At 35.2% G+C, this 16914-nt stretch overlaps 2 protein-coding genes across 3 annotated transcripts; both read right to left on the bottom strand.

Annotated features, from left to right (window-relative positions):
• Positions 1-205: 205 nt before the first annotated feature.
• On the bottom strand, positions 206-7685 carry LOC120634859 (BUD13 homolog). The gene is made up of 6 exons (XM_039905695.1): positions 7004-7685; positions 4870-5053; positions 2974-4282; positions 2093-2186; positions 1553-1737; positions 206-649 (listed from the first exon to the last, which is right to left on the bottom strand). Exons 1-6 carry the CDS (start codon positions 7102-7104, stop codon positions 477-479), a joined length of 2046 nt encoding a protein of 681 aa, XP_039761629.1. The 5' UTR covers positions 7105-7685; the 3' UTR covers positions 206-476.
• An 84-nt stretch (positions 7686-7769) lies between these two features.
• Positions 7770-16645, bottom strand: LOC120634860. Of its 2 annotated transcripts, XM_039905696.1 has the most exons (14): positions 16581-16645; positions 15672-15719; positions 15056-15094; positions 14701-14721; positions 13871-14158; positions 12772-12819; positions 12234-12251; positions 11012-11029; positions 10339-10359; positions 10217-10252; positions 10106-10123; positions 9770-9802; positions 8597-8632; positions 7770-7963 (listed from the first exon to the last, which is right to left on the bottom strand). In XM_039905696.1, exons 1-14 carry the CDS (start codon positions 16635-16637, stop codon positions 7907-7909), a joined length of 738 nt encoding a protein of 245 aa, XP_039761630.1. In that variant the 5' UTR covers positions 16638-16645; the 3' UTR covers positions 7770-7906. The 2 variants fall into 2 exon arrangements, with proteins under 2 accessions (XP_039761630.1, XP_039761631.1); XM_039905697.1 differs by lacking the exon at positions 14701-14721.
• Between the last annotated feature and the right edge of the window lie 269 nt (positions 16646-16914).

The raw sequence follows: 16914 nt of genomic DNA, 5'->3' as shown, positions 1-16914 counted from the left end.
AAGTGAAAAGACGTTAAGACGTTTTTGACGGCCGATTGGCGCAGTGGGCAGCGACCCTGCTTTCTGAGTCCAAGGCCGTGGGTTCGATTCCCACAACTGGAAAATGTTTGTGTGATGAACATGATTGTTTTTCAGTGTCTGGGTATTTATCTGTATATTATAAGTATTTATATGTATTATATTCATAAAGATATTCAACAGCTATCTTAGTACCCATAACACAAGCTACGCTTACTTTGGGGCTAGATGGTGATGTGTGTATTGTCGTAATTGATGAATGAAGCCAATAAATACTGTTTTTTTTTTCATTTGTATTCGTCGGTCTGTATCTTGGCCACCATTCATTTTTTGGGGGGGTTGCTACCCTTCCCTGCCCCCCACTAGGTACGCCCACGCTAGGCGATTACTATTAAGGCGATTCCTAAGTTTAGTGAAAACGGGCATTCGATGATCAAGACTTTGTACATGGATCTTATTTACATATCTTCAGTACTCCATTTGTATACCTCTTCTTCTTGCGCCTTCCGTTTACTTTGCTGCTCGAAGTATTTCTTCTCATAGCCGTTGGATCGGTCTACACCGTCCCATCTGTAGCCGGGTCTGATATTGAAACGATTTGGTGCAAAGTTGCCTTTGTACATTGGTTTTTCTGGAAACAAATGTATATCATAAATATTTTCCCCATAACCCATTACCCATTTTTATTTTAGTACCTCAGAACTCCATCATTTATATACAGATTAGAAAATATATTTTTTCTATTAAAAGGATATACTTCAACATTGGTCCCAAAAAATGTATCTCAAATTCGGTTAGTAATACAAATAACTGGTAAAAAAATGTAATGCATATTTTGTTTGTACCTATACTATGGAGGGTAGAGGTAAGGAGAGTCATCTTATATGGGAGAAAAGTTGAAAAAGTGTCCAGTGTGTGCGCTAAATAACAGTTCAAAAATCCTCCACAATGGCGCTGGTGGATGCACAGGGTATGGTATGAATGTAGCAATCGTAGATGAATTGAAGTATGCCGAGTTAAAAAATTTAATGTCATTATCGACTAAAGTAGTTAATTATTGAGAATTTCAACAACTTACATTGTACAAAATATTGTGGTAAATATAACCTTACTTCCTTGTTTATTTTTCAAGCCTACTCTAACAATATTTATATTTGGCGCTTCTTTTAAGAGTTACCCTGATGCAAATGTGGCGCCATCCTAATTTAATACATTTTGACGACACTTTTTCATATACACAGATGACTCTCCTTACCTCTACCCTCCATAACCTATACTGAGATTGCATAACTTAGAAATAAGGGTGGTTTTACAGTTTTTCCAAATCACTCTCTTCGATGGACCTTTGTCTGTGGTGTAAAATTCGCCACAATCTCTCTCTAATAGAGTTGTGGCCACATTCATCTATATATAATCTATTAAAAAAAAAAACTTCAAAGGCTAAGGTAATATTCTTAAATGCATGGAAAACAATTATGAGTTACCGGTGTTAGTATTAATATAATTATAAAATTTTAAGAGAAAAGAAATTTACCGGGTCCGAGCTCTCCTCTTTCCCTCTTCTTGTCCTTTATATACCGCAGCATCGGATCTCCCTGTCTTTCCACGTCTTTCAGTTTACTCTCCAGGTCGCCATCGTCTTTGTACCGAGCGAACGGCTTCGACGCTTCGTGTAAGAAGTCTTGTACTGCCGCTTCTTGGGATTCTACTTGTTTCATTCTGTAAAATTAATAACATGAATGTTTGGGCGGCCGATTGGCGCAGTTTGCAGCGACCCTGCTTTCTGAGACCAAGGCCGTGGGTTCGATTCCCACAACTGGAAATATGTATATATAAATAAATATTTATGTATACTATCCATAAAAATATTCATCAGTCATCTTAGTACCTATAACACAAGCTACGCTTACTTTGGGGCTAGGTGGCGATGTGTGTATTGCCTTAGTATATTCATTTATTTATTTATTTTGATCTGATGTCACTCGGCACTATACTTTTATACCTCTAAATTTGTCAATGTTGTAGAAATTTTCTCCATAGTTTAGCAAATTTTACAACAGTAAAATTAACTTACCCTCTGGTCCATTTTTTATATTTTTCATCCAAGAATTTCTGTCTCTCTGCTTTTTCTCTTTGTTTCTCTCTATCTTCTGATGTTTCTCTTTTACCTGAAAAAAATATAATTATGGAATGGAATTAAATTATTATTTATCTTTACTAATAATACATTAACTGGACGATTTCTGTACCATAAACAAACCAATCAATGTTATAAACCTTAAACAGTATTTTGTATGCAAAACATGTAAATTACTGACTGGATATGAATGCAATCTGAAGAATATAGCTTATACTTGTGGGTTAACAACATCTAGGAGTTTTTTATCCCAAATAACATTGGAAACATTCGAGATAACACTTTTTGACTGATGTTATAGGCATGACTAATTTTGATAAACTGCCCTATGATGTTCGGAACCATGTCCAAAAATATCTTATTTGTGCAGAAATTAAAGTTTTTGTTTATATAAATTGCAAATGCGTTTTCGCTAGGATATTTGTTTCGCTCACCGGGTGTCATGGCCGTACTCGTGACTTCGTAGGCAAATTAGAGGTTTAGTAAGTAGGGGTTCCTACTTACTAAAGACATGATAACAAAATCTTAGCAACTGATAGTTGGAAAACACAAATACTTGATGTATGCAGAGATTTCGAAGTTCAAGGAGTACAAAATTACGTTTATAGACGTGACGTCATAATTGTCCTATAGCGGATCTCAAGATTTTGACTTTTTATTTATTGAAATGCGTTTTCCATAATACATGAAACATGATATATCTTTAGATAAGTACAATATTTTAGCGATTCTTTGTTACTGTCACCATACCTATTCTACAAAACTTGATTTTTTTAAAGATTAATATTTAAAATAGAAGACAAACTTTAATGATTTACCTTTTCTGGAAACAATTTTAGCATTCCTCCCAGACATTTCATCAGTCATATTTCTGAAAGCATCCTCTTCTCTCTTTCTAAACGCTTCATTTTCTTGTTTTAATTGCCTTGCATCTTGTAAACCTGCATTCTTGCCATCCAGAGTTTTCTCCATTTTCTTGTTGCTTGGTGGAGGGTCTTTGCTATTTCTACTTCTTTCTTGATTCGTACTTCTTGCTTTCCTTGGAGGGGAGAGATCTGAATCACTATTGTTTCTCTTACTGTGGTTTGTATTTCTTCCATCATAAGTATTATTTCTGTGTTTTCTTGGAGGGGATATATCCGAATCACTATCTTTTCTTTTATTTCTGTTTGGGTCATTTCTTTTACTATCATTCTTGTTTCTTTTTTGTCTTGGAGGTGATAAATCTGAGTCACTATCTTTTCTTTTATTTTTATTTGATTCATTTCTTTTACTATCATTTCTGTTTCTTTTCTGTCTAGGCGGGGATTCGTCAGAATCACTTTCGTGCGTTCTTTTTGATTGTTCTACATACTTTTGAGGCTCATGTCTGTCAATTTTTTTTTCATATTTTCGGTTCTCTGAAGACTGTTTCCTTATTCTTGGAGGTGATTCATCGGAATCTGTTGTTTGAGCTCTTTTTGATGAATCGCGTCTCGATTTTCGTGGAGGTGATATATTGGAGTCATGACCATATCTTTTACTTCCATTATTTATGTTTTTAGGAGATTCTGATCTGCGATTTATTTCGTCTTTGAAATCACCCCACCTAGAAGGTTTTCTGACCCTACTTCTTGTTTGGTCATCTTTCCTTCCTGGAGGGCTTGCATCATTCGAATAAGGATTTCTTGTCTGTTTATTATTTGTTTGATCATTTCTTGACTTCTTATCACTAGATGTGGAAAAGCTAGAATCTTTTCTATAAGAAGGATTTGAATCATATTTAGATTTTGTTTTTGCGTTTTCCGATTTATTTTTACGTCTCGGTGGACTAGTATCAGTATCGCTACTTTTTCTTGCACTTTTTCTTTTAGGTGAAGCATCTGAATCATAACTTCGTTTTTTATTATTTGAGTTATCTTTTCTGGGAGGACTAAAGTCACTATCACTATTGTGTTTATCATTATTTTTTGCATTAACACTCTTTTTATTATTATTCTTTCTGGGTGGTGATGCATCTGAATCATTTTTTCCTTCATCTTCGGAATCACTGTACATTTTACCGAATACTATTTCGTTTTCCTTTTCCACTTCTTTCATGTTACGTTTTACTTCCTCTACTTTTAATTTGCTATTGAATCCATCGTCCTGTAAAGATAATAGCTTGAATTTAAAATTTAAATTAAATGTCATAAAACAGTTATTCAAAAATTAATGTTTGTAGCTATTTCATGTCATCATATAAATGGAAAAGGTAAGGTAAGGGACATTTAGTGGTGGCACAAAAGGACTGCCTGGAGATGTTAACTTTACACTGAACTATTGCTACTGTTACTCAGCAATTGTTCATTGTAAAGTAAAAATCGCCTGAAGATGCTACAGTGTTAAACGCGCGTGGAGAGTATATTGCCCAGGATCTGTTTTGTGTGGAGTACAAAGTTTGAAGAAATAATAAATTGAGCTGGACATATTTTCCTGCCTTATGCGGCGTATAGGAAATAAAGCTTAATGTTTATTGTATCATGAAATTCCGCTAAGTAATGCCTGCAAATACTCCTGATTCATTCATCTTCAAAGTAAAATAAACACCATGAGTTTATTGGTTCATCGGTTCTAGAGCTACATTGCCACAGTGGCATAGACAGACACACTAACACACACAAGACACGTCAAATTTATAACCCCATCGTTTTTCATCTAGGGTTAACAATACAAATGCATACAAAACATTTTACCTGATTTATAACCCTCCATTTAGAAGAGCTCTGGAAATCTTCCATGCTCCTCAACTCCTCTGGTCGCTCATCAATGATACCTGCTATCTGAGGACCATCCTCACCTTGGTTCATTAAATCAATTTCATCACCATCAAGTGGACGTAACTTGGACAAGTCTAAGTCATCGTCTATTATTTTGAACCTGAATAGACAAAAATGTATCCATCAATAGCCTATAACCATAGTACAAAAAGAAAAGTAGGTAACTTCATACAAAGTGGCCGCCGCCGGTTTGAATGTATGCGTGAGGAGTGGGCGCCGTGTACGCACGGAAGTTTCGCATAGTCTCAACCGGCTCAATCGGCCGGCAGTACGCCATACTAATTGCGCGTAATTGCGTATTACATCGCACGCTCGCTCTTTTTTGTTTGTTTTAAAGTTATACGTTAGGATGAGAATTGATTTAACATTAACGGCGAACAATAAAGCGTTCCGAACATTATTAAAACTTCTTTTATTTACACCCCATATATGAATTGGTAAAACGTTTCATTATTATTATTACGAAATTAAAAACCTAGTGCTGTCATACATAAAACGCAAATAATATTTAATTAAAAATAAAAGTGACAACCCTAGGGATCGGGCTTCGTTAGCCTGCTATTCTGTTTGTACTATGCTTTTACCATCCACTCCTGGGCTAAAGGAAACCTAATGTAAGGGTATGCCCACAATATCCACACTAGGCAGGCGAGTCGGTGATGACAGTAGATGGTAGTAGTAGCATAGAGGATGCTGCTGCCCATTCTCAGTTATATTCCCTTAGTCACCTTGTACAAAACCAGCGGGAAGGGGACGGATGGTGTAAACTTTGTTCTGAAATGCCATCACCACATGGCATATAATAGACAAAAATTTATAGTATACCATCATTCCATTACTGGCCCACTGCAGTGCAAGGCTATAAACCACCACGCTGGCCCAGTGCGGATTGTTGAACTATACACACCTTTGAGAACATTATTTAGAACTCTCAGGCATGCAGGTTTACTCACAGTGTTTTCAAAACGCACATAACTTGAAAAGTTAGAGGTGTGTGCCGGGATTCAAACTCACCCCCCAAATGTATAGTAAATCAGTAATATTAATGGCTAGCTTAACTGTGGTGTTATTACCGTCCACTGCTAATAATAATTCCAGGATGTGAGTCAATTTGTGAGGATGTTGTTAGGAAGGAGAATATTTGGTGTAAAATAAGAATGTCCCTGTAAAACACCTGTGAGAATTTTCATGTTTTTTTCAGAATGTAGCTTATGTTACTTGCCATGTTAGTAACAATGCCAAGAATCAGGTCAAATTTGTTGCTTACTGAGGGTATGAAGAGGACAAACAAAGACACACACATCCATCTGTTCTTGGATGGACACTTTAGGAAGAAAGAAACTGAGTAGGTAATGAATAGAAAGACATGGCCTTTAACTTTATTTCAATTAATATGGATTTTGCTTTATATTTTTTTATTTTTTAAAAAATTTAACTTAAAACTCAATTTTTTCTTACTTGTCTTATAATTATAATTTTCATAATATTTGCATCATTTCTTAGTAAAAAGTATTCTATAAAAATATAATAAAATACTATTTCTACAAAAAAATTAAAAAAATGCAGTACAAAGAGATTTTTTGTATGCGTAAGTGTGTTATTATTATTTGCTTTACAGTTTAAAGTTAACGTAAGTAAGACAAAATAGTTCATCAACCCATACTCATAATTTAAATGTAAAAGTATGTGTATATCTCTATTTATTAGGTATTGATGCTAGTCGAGATGACTTTAAGAAACCATAATATAATCATACATAAATCCATAGGAAACCCATACATCCCATCAATAACTAACCATATATATATCCATAGGAAATTTAATTTCTTGGTGAAAATCATTTTAAAGAACCAGTTTTTTTTCAGGATTCTTATTGATAGGTAAATTTTATTAGCATCAGCATCATAATCATAATGTCCATCAATGGACCGTCCAGTCCACTACTAAACATAGGTTTTTTGTAGGGAGTTTACAACAAGTAATACTCCCTAAACAGTTCGAGAACTAAGGAAAACATTAAATTTGTAAAATATTCTAGATTCTTGTTTACCCTTTTCCTTTGACATTTTTCTTCTTTTTCTTCTTCTTTTCTGCCGCAGCACCACCCAAGTACTTTTGTAAATATGATTTCTGATCGATTGCCGTAGTCATTTTCACTTTTTTTACTTGAATTTAATGTAAAATTCTGAACAAAAGTTTTCGTAAAATGCTCGTGAAATGTCAGGTTATCTTGATTTTTACCACAGACAACTTATTCTGACATTCATAAAGTTTTCTGTTAGTTTATTTGGCGTAAGTTCTAGCGTTTTTGAGCGCTATGACTAAAATTTACAAATGTTACCAAAGACGAATAAGTGAGAACTGTACCTAATGTCCATGTGTCCATGGCAGAGTTCCGTTGAGAATTTTCAAATACTCTCAGATACAAAACCTACAAATACTGCGCGTCATTATTCAAATAATGGTTAAACAAAGTTTTGCCAGCGATATTATAGTTTAGTAAAGTTTTGCACTCTGTCAACGCAGAAAGCTCTCAACTTTATATACTTTTAAACGATTGTTTGCATAAAATAATTATTAAGAAGGTATTCTGTCTTCCAGTCTGGGTCATGATACGAGTTCTACAGTAAGTAGATTTTCTCACGTAGTCAAAGGTCAGCACAGTGTTCTACATGTGTTCAGCTTATAATTTTTTCATTTTATATTAAAATTTGAAAAAAAAACCAATCGAGTTTATGTTTTCTTTGTTATTGGACTATTCCCTACAACAAACAGAGAAGTTTAACTTTGAAAAGGCAAACAAATATATCATTGAGTAAGCCGTACATAGTTGCTCTTTATTAACAACAATAAGAAGTTCTAATTTAACAATCTTAACTAAACGATATCAAAGGCCAGTAGACTGAAGCGTGATTAAAGAGTCCTGTTTATTTAATTTCTTGTTTCATTTTCATCATAGCTGGTCATCGTCATCGTCGTCATCATCAGCGCGATCTTCATCTAGCGCTCTCTGAAAAAATCACCTAAATATATGTATATACTTTTTGAATTCATTTACTACCTTTTCCAGGGAAACAAACAGTTTACACATAAAAATAATGCCGTATTTATCACATAAACAAATGAAGTCTCCGTAGCTTAGTTATACATAAACGATAACATTAACCACAAATTGCTTAGGGATCAACCGAAAAACTTACGCTAAACATTATCATAATGCTAATAATAATTATTATAGATTCCTAGAGTACAAACTCATAAGTGATATCCAATGACGTTGGACGCCGTCTAAAGTTACGATACCGATTCGGCGGATCTTAAAGTTTAGGGGACTCGTAAACTGACACGTAGAATATTAAAAAAGTATTAATTCGGTGTTTTCAATAACCTTAAATCCATACGATAAATGAAAAATATGATAAAACACTAAATACCACACCTTGTGGCAAGAACCATAGACAAGTTAGGATATATGAGTTGCCAGATGAAAATCGATTGGTGAAAGGTAAATGTATGCATAGGAATCCACTTTGATTAGGCGTTATTTACGAGGAAATGCCTAATGCCTTGTAAGTAATTGCTTATGTGAAAACGGGCATAAGTGATTTACCCTGATTTAACTTGTTAAAAGGTAAAAACAAACCAAGTAAAGTCCATGTGGCTCGTTACTCGAGAGGCTCTGTGAACATGAAATAATATTAAGCTTTTAAGTGGCAATGTGAGAATATAATAAGTCAAATAATATCCGACCGTTCGGATCAAAGGTCATACCCACAGTTTGCCGGGTATTCATAAATACCCGGTTTAACTTTTGTAGGTATGTCCTTGGACAATATCGACTCTAGACTAAGTCGGTTGGAAATAGAGCACATATTATTATTGCGAGCTTTATTTGAGATTTTTGAGAGATTAAGCTTACTTTATATTATTTATGTGCGTCTAGAACGGGCAGGAGGCAATTTTCTCCCCGGGAAAGGATAAAAATTTATCTTCTCCCACAGCTTTGTGTTTTATAAAATCGGGGTATATAATTTTTGTATCCTACCTGTTCTAGCCCTGCTGGTGGATGTTTATATTTGTGAGTGGTTTGTGATGGTGATGGCGAGTGGATAGCAACTGGTCCACTCGTTGCCTACGTATACATAAGCAACATTTCTTGTCACATGTCCTAAATAGCACGCAATGGTGAATATAATGTAGATTTTTTGACAGCTCACATCTTTGGGCTGGGGCACCTCTTTACCAACTCCTTCCATTTGATCGGATACAAAAGCGGGCTGTTTGAACTGTTGATAATCCTAAATTGGCTCGCAGTTTGGAGTCCCTGGGGCACCGAGGAGGTGTTAGCTCCCTTTGTATGTTCTATCGAATCTATAATTGAGAGTGTTTTGAAGAGTTGTTTGCATTGATACCTCTTGCCCTGTTCTCTGACCGCATCTAACGCCGTAGAGTTAAATTTCATCCTCATCATCTGGTTGTCTGGTATTCTTCTACCATTCGCCCGCGCACTTGAAAATTATGGAACAATCTCCCATCGGATGTGTTTCTTCCAAAATACAATCTAGGGTTATTCAAGGGGCTTGCAAGGCTGGCGTCGGTGTCTCCTTTGCCCACTATTAATATTTATAAAAAAGTATCTATATTATAAAATATATATTAGTTTATCCTCGTTTATATTATTCACCATTGCGTGTTTTTTATATTTTTTTTCATCAGGCATGATAGTCTACCTTATTCAGACTTTCATCAGACATGACAGAGTCTAATGCCAGACCGACTCCTATATAAAAAAAACAAGTGTAACCAAATCTTTTACCGTTCCATGGTAGACAGGTGATGCAGGTGCGTACTGTAAAATATAAGTAAACATCATTATCAACCTATAACTTGCTTGTTTCAGGGCATGGGTCTCCTCTCTGGATGAGAGTCCCGTGTCAAGGTTTAGGCCGTAGTCCACGCTGACCTAGTGCGGATTGTAACTTCACACGCCATTGAGAACATTATGGAGGACATTAACGCGCTCAGGGATCCTCAAGATGTTTCCTTCACCTTTATAGAAATTGATATTTAATTGCATCAATTAAAATTTCACCTAACTCTGAAAAGTTCGAGGTTGCTTACTTAAACTAAAAATAAAAAAATGTCTACTTACGTATTTAAAGTTCAAGCTCTGCGAAAATAAGAATTAATCGTGTCATCGGTTTGGAATCCGTCAAAAGAATGAATTATAATTTAAAAAAAAAGTATATCACTTTTCACTTACACCCAAATCGTATACTCTAGGTTGCAGCGGAATAACCTAGAAAAAAAGTTTGTTGATACATGATTCTCTATGGAATTTGGTTAAAGTACAAAATATAAAATGACATTCATAGAAAAACTTACTGGTTGCAACGGTACAGGGTTCTAAAAATTAAAAAAAAATTTAAATTTCCCAGCCAAGGAGTATAGAAACACTAAGTTATGTCAGTAACTTTCTTGTTATGGCGCTAAGGACATGTGATAAAAGGTTTTTGACCAGACGTTTCAGGTGTATGATTCAGAAGCATGTAAAAACGCTTCTTTTGATTAATATTTAGATTGCAGAGAAATTATTCTACAACAAAAACTCCAAAATTATCAATGATAAAGAAAATTTCATCCATAGTGACCGCTGACCTCTGTTATTCTTTAGACGATAGTAGTGAAAGTGGAGGCTTCCATTCCCTATTTAGTAACCAATTGGGGTGAAATTTTTAAAAGTTTTATAGCTGCTGGACTCGAAAATTGGGCTATCATTTTTTTTTTGAGAAAGAACAACAAAAGAGGAGTTTTTTTTTAAATCCGTCTGGTTCCCCGAGATTTGCGCGTAGTTTTTTGGTATTTAGGTTCTTAAATATTGCACTCGCAAATAGGGTGAAACCTCAAATTTCAAACAATACTTCTTGCATATTTTGAACAGGATAATTTGATGATAACTTATCTCACTCAAAAATAATATAGAAAAAAAAAATTAAGTAAGTAATATTAAGTTAATTAAGATGAATACGAAGTGAGTTAAAAAGTGTAAGGTACTTACGTATGAAACTTTGAGCGACTGTATGAAAATAGTACATTATTACTATGTATTTAACTTTTATTAGGTAAACTAAGCTCGGCTGCCTACGCCGTCAGGAAAATTAGACAGATTACTGACGTAGAAACAGCAAGACTTGTTTACTTTGCGTACTTTCATAGTGTGATGTCTTACGGGATCTTATTATGGGGCAAAGCTGCTGATATTGAAACTATATTCATATTGCAGAAAAGAGCTGTACGGTCAATATATAAACTTAAATCACGTGAATCCCTCCGTGAAAAATTTAAACAAATATGTATCCTTACGGTAGCCTCACAATATATTTATAACAATATAGTATTTGTAAGACAACATATTAGTCTTTATAAACAAAAAGTGGATATAAACAGTCGACTTACAAGAAATGGTCATAAATTAGTGACATCTGCATATCGTCTGCGAAAGGTGCAAAAGTCATTTGTGGGACTGAGTATACGCTTTTATAATATGATTCCTAAGGTAATTTTGGACCTACCAATGCATAAGTTTAAAGAATTTGTTAAAACACATTTATTACAGCGAGGTTATTATACAATTGATGAATTTCTTAATGACAAGGTTACTTGGAAGCATCCGGCTCCGCTTTCATCTCTCACAAGATAGAAAAATAAATTTTGAAATGTAAAATGTAAATTGGTAATGTTGGAAAAGAGCGACTGCTGAGTTTCTTGCCGGCTTCTTCTCGGTAGAATCTGCCTTCCGAACCGGTGGTAGAGTCACTACACACAGACAGACTTGACGTTTCAAAAGTGCTTATATTAGGCCTACTTGAAATAAATAAATTTTGTATATTTTTTTTTGAATATTAGTAAGTCCCCAGCGACGGTTAACTATTGCTCAATATACTTAGTATTAATTTTCGTGTCCGTGGAAACTTGGGCGTTCAATGCACAGAAATGATAGTAACAGTTAGCTAATAATATTAATGTTATTATTTATTCCTCATAATGACGATTGAAAATCATCTTTTCATTAGTAAATTATTAACAACATCAAGGATTATATTTAAAATTATTCTGAGGTACTGTGTCTTTATGCGTAAGCTCGGTGGCGCATTTTAGAGTTTATGGATTACAAACTAAAAACCTTCCGTTTTTATGACATTAGTATAGTCATGATATTTTCATGTGGCAGACATTTAAAATAATTACAAATAATGAGAAATCAGGATTTATATACTCACACCTTGACCTTGATATTTCTGTGAAAAAAAATTAACGCGATCAATGGAAAGATTTATGGGATTTGGAGGGCGCGCCTTTGCGTTTCGAAGGTTCCCGCCTTTTTTCTATTCTTTGACAAATTATCAGAAATTTATAAACTGCCAAAGAATATCTCGCGCACTACTCAATAACTTTTAAAGAACACGGAAGCTTACAAGATTAAATATGAATATAGCCCATGGATGACATTTGAATTACCCGAAATAGGAAAAAATGCTCTACTTCAGGCTTTATGCCTTACTAAACACTTTAAGACTTAAGACATTGCTTTACGCCTTAAAATGAGATTGAATGCAAATTTTAAACACCAAATACATGGCTTTATGCCTTACAATTAAATAAGATTCGAATATTAAACACTGAAGAAATGGCTGTACGGTGATATACCTTTGTTTTTTCCCCACGGGTAACAATAAAGAACAAACAATTAACGCGATGTAGATTTTCTTGTTAAATTTTTGATTGATTGTCTATTAAGTCTTGATGAATATCACTTACGTTTGTAAGACGACCAAGTATCTTTGAAATTAGGTCCATATGCGTGTTCTGTGAAGAAAGATAGAAGGTATTTCATTTTCGTATTTTTAAGTTATTTACTATATGTCGTTAACTATGGTTCTAATAAGGCTCAGGGTCACTCAGCGGGCGATGGAGAGAGCTATGCTCGGAGTATTTCTACGTTATCAAATGAGGAAATGAGTAGATCCCTAGAAGATTCAGTGTTACTGATCAACGGGTATAGATCAACGGGGAATAATGGCAATTGGCGAGAATTATGGGTTTAATATAAAAATCATAATTCATACCTCTAATGTTTGGAAAGAGGAACTTTAAACGGATATAGAGGAAATATAAAATAATACAGGTAGGTATGATATGATAATAAGAGATGATGCATCATCACTTACAATCAGTATCTTAAGGACAAGACGTGTTCGCTCGCAATCGAGGAGTCGCTTTCGAGTATTAAACTCTGTAACGTCAAAGTAAAATGGATCTAATGACACTCGTTTCAGAGCGGCAAATCTTGTACCTTTGTTAAGTTGGGTCAAAATCTCGAGCTAAAGAATTGTAGGAATATTTTAACTTTTACACCATGCACAAAGATCCATATTTCTGCGATGTTCGAGTTTTTCGATACGTGAAAACAATTACTCGATTGCGAGCGAGCAAAGAATACTTAGGCTGCTGTTAAGGCGAGGTTGCAATTGGTTACTACCGATAATGAGTCCCAAAAACTAGGTACATTTACAACGTTTTCGCCAGCGAACACGAGGGTCCGAGTCTGGCGTCACCCGGACTTGGATCCTTATCACGGTCACAAATTAGTCCAAAAGTACACCAACTCTAGCGTCGAATCGAGCCAAGGTTCGAGATCTCGAAGGTGGCGCCCTCGGGTCGAAATCCCACCTTCCCCTCCGATGTTTCACATGGCGACGACTCATGGCGAGTTTTCGCACTTGCCCCATCTCCCCGCTAAAAACCCCTCAGATGGTTATCAGCTACCGTCCGTCCGAAATAAGAGATTGCATTTAAAGCGAAGGGTTAACTCGTAGTGGAAAAAAAAGGGCGATCCCCTGAAAATAAATTAGCGTACCCTTAAAACATCGTTATTACTACGATCCTGAAGGCGATCAGGCTGGTCATCACGATCTTGTAGTAGCGCTGGATCCATTCTGCCATCACGTGCCTTTTGGAAATCCTTTTGGATGGTGAGGGCGTCTCGGTTCCTTTTGTCATCAAGATCTCTCCTGTCAACGTGGTCGAGCTGTAGGTTACGTAAGCGGTCTCTACGATCTTCGCGGTCTCTTCCGTTGTCGAGGTCTCTTCTATCGGCGTGGTCTGGTCTATCGTCTTGGTCTCTTCTATTGTCGCGGTCTGCGCGCTACGTCACCGGACAAATTAATGAAGCATTAAACTTTTACTTCAGAAATGTTAAGATGGCAGATTGTATTTATTAGTGTTGTCGCTGTTTACAGCGAAATGTAGAATACGGATAGCACTACTAAATTTAATCTGCCATTTGCAATTTTTAGATTAGATTTATTACTATAATCGGCGTTTAAAATTTCAAAAAATCTTTGTTAATTATGTAATCGAAAAAGGTCATTTATAATTTTAACATTAAATAAAGACACACAGGAATATCAAAAAGTAGGTATGAGTCATCTGAACCCTCCCAATACACTACAAACAGACTGACGTTGACGTTTCAAAAGTGCTTATAAACTAGGCATACTTGAAATAAAAGAATTTTGAATTTGGATTTAAATTTGATACTGCCTCTCCCCACCATGAATATCCCGAGTATTTTGTTTATCTTGTATAATCGAAATCGAGTTATAAGGGTTTAAAAAAAACTATGAAACGCTTCGAGTAAAAGTAGGTAGCATAGCGACGCGAGGCTCGTCTATATAAAGTACTTACTTTGTCAGAATCGTCGAATAGCTAGAAGAAAGAGTCAGGTATTTGATATGACATAGAAATTTCGTTACAACTTTTCAACTCATAATTGACGGGCCAAACAGATAACCCACTTGATGGTAAATGATGATTTTTCATCGCCTATAAGCAAAACAACACTTCACATGTAAGGAGCACGTTCTGCAACATGCCGCCCTGTCTTCATTAATTTGAGACATAGGTGTTAAGCCTCATATGTCAGTAATAAAACCGCAAGCACGCCCTTCTATCGATACTAAAGAATATGTTTATAGCGTAGATTGTAATCTAATAAAATGTGATATAATATTATGTCTTAAAAATGAAAAAGTAAACTCACACTTAAACTCAGGCTTTGCAATCTTCGCCGAAATTGTTGCTAAAAAAAAGACATTTTTATAGTAATAACATTCATTCCAAAGAGTATACCATCATTTACATACAAAGCAAGTTTGAAAGAGGGTACGCTACCCTTAGCAAATGAGGCGTAACAGTATTAATCATAATGAAAATCTTTTGTTCTAAACTTTACCCTGACCCGTGACTTATAGTGGGTTGATAATGGGTTGATCAACCCATTATCAACCCACTATAAGTCACGGGTCTCCTTCCAATGAGAAGTGGTTACGGCCGTACTCCACCACGCTGAACGAGCGCGGATTGGTGGACTCCATACACCTTTGAGAACATTATGCAAAACTCTCAGGCATGCAGGTTTCATTACGATGTTTTTGTTCACCGTTAAAGCCAGTGATACTTATTTCAATTGGTTAAAACGCACATAACTTATAAAAGTTAGAGGTGCGTGCTGACGTGTCAAGTCTACCTAACCGCTGGCCAGCGGAGTGGGCTATCGCCTGAGCTCTCCCATTTAGAGAGAAGACCGTGCCCTATAGTGAGGTGATAATGGTTGGATAATGGTGAAGGTGATGATCATTATGGAATGTCATTAATACCTGATCATCAAATTGATGTTGGTCGTGGTCGTCATCATCTGGTACGGGCTGAATAAAAAAAAAATTAATAGTTCAAAAAAACTGAAAACACGCTTGGATCAAAAAACCAAACTAATTTCTACCCTTTAGTTTAGTTTATTTATAAAAGCGTGATTTTTAGTTTTTCGTAAACTATTTTTATTATAGCAAAATAAATTGGTTAACCATTCACCATCAAATTTGTATTAGAAAAGACGGCTAAAGATAATGGTTTGAAATTAAAATTAACATTATTCCTGCCTTATCGATTATAGATTAAAATTATATTAATTAACAAAAATCTTATTTTTCCCATTGAAAAATGGAATAATCTTATCAAATTAGTCTATTGTCATTGTTTCTCAATATATCTGTTTGAAGAGGATTAAACTCAATCTAGACGTTGAGGCGTGTAAGGTAAGGTCTTAAAGCTAAAGCGATCTCTTCCAGTCAACCTTTGGTGATGAGAAAAACAAAGGAACTGTTTTTCATTTAAAATACAGAGTCTAGTTAAAGTGCATTATATAATCTTAAGTGAAATAAGTTGTAAAATTTCGTTTCAGCTACGGCTTCAGCTCGAGTTCAGCAACGAGAGTAGTAACAGAGGTGCAAAATCAAGTCCAAAGGAGTCACAGACAAACATTCATACAGGTAAAGCTAATAGAAAGCGTGTAACATGTAAAACACTCATTGTATGTCTCAGAATATGTTGAGGCTCTGATTTATTACGACCTATTTTGTTCCCACATTCCAGCAAATAAAAACTATTCTATTAATTCAGAACATGATGCATAGGGTCCGGTTGGTCTGTGATGATTTTTTAATTTCTTATAGTAATAATAGTACGCAGCAGTGGGGTGAAAACGTAGAGCTCGAAAAAAGTTTACTTACCGCCGGCACAGCTAATGCTGCTGCAAAGCAAACACAGAAGATAAAAACTAACTTCATTTTTGCTTTCGGCGTTCTAACTACCTGAAATTAAATTACTCTGTGCTTATATACTCAAACATGACAATAATCTGTGACGAATTTTCCAAAATGGCTGCCATGTTTTTTAAATCGCGTATGAAATTAATGTTGTCTTTAAATTGCACTTTTTAATTATATGATTTCTTAGTGGCGACTCTAATTGATTTTTCAGTGTTCGTTAAAATACGAAGGTGTTAAATGCATGGTTGTTAATTGTATGGATTTTTAATGGTAATCACACAGAATTAAGAACCTA

Source organism: Pararge aegeria, chromosome 25, assembly GCF_905163445.1.
Source record: "Pararge aegeria chromosome 25, ilParAegt1.1, whole genome shotgun sequence".
Taxonomy (NCBI): domain Eukaryota; kingdom Metazoa; phylum Arthropoda; class Insecta; order Lepidoptera; family Nymphalidae; genus Pararge; species Pararge aegeria.
The sequence above is the reverse complement of the archived record's forward strand: the minus strand, read 5'-3'. Positions and strand labels throughout refer to the sequence as shown.

What these genes read in the sequence shown, in the direction of transcription:
- LOC120634860 (XM_039905696.1), bottom strand. Translation starts at nt 16,637, where the DNA reads ATGAAGTTAGTTTTTATCTTCTGTGTTTGCTTTGCAGCAGCATTAGCT. An exon ending in TGCAAAGCCTGAGTTTAAGT is followed by an intron (nt 14,722 to 15,055) that starts GTGAGTTTACTT and finishes TCTTTCTTCTAG; the next exon opens with CTATTCGACGATTCTGACAA. An exon ending in GTAATAACGATGTTTTAAGG is followed by an intron (nt 12,820 to 13,870) that starts GTACGCTAATTT and finishes CTTTCTTCACAG; the next exon opens with AACACGCATATGGACCTAAT.
- LOC120634859 (XM_039905695.1), bottom strand. Translation starts at nt 7,104, where the DNA reads ATGACTACGGCAATCGATCAGAAATCATATTTACAAAAGTACTTGGGT. An exon ending in TAAAATTGTTTCCAGAAAAG is followed by an intron (nt 2,187 to 2,973) that starts GTAAATCATTAA and finishes TATTTTTTTCAG; the next exon opens with GTAAAAGAGAAACATCAGAA. An exon ending in AAGAGGAGAGCTCGGACCCG is followed by an intron (nt 650 to 1,552) that starts GTAAATTTCTTT and finishes ATTTGTTTCCAG; the next exon opens with AAAAACCAATGTACAAAGGC.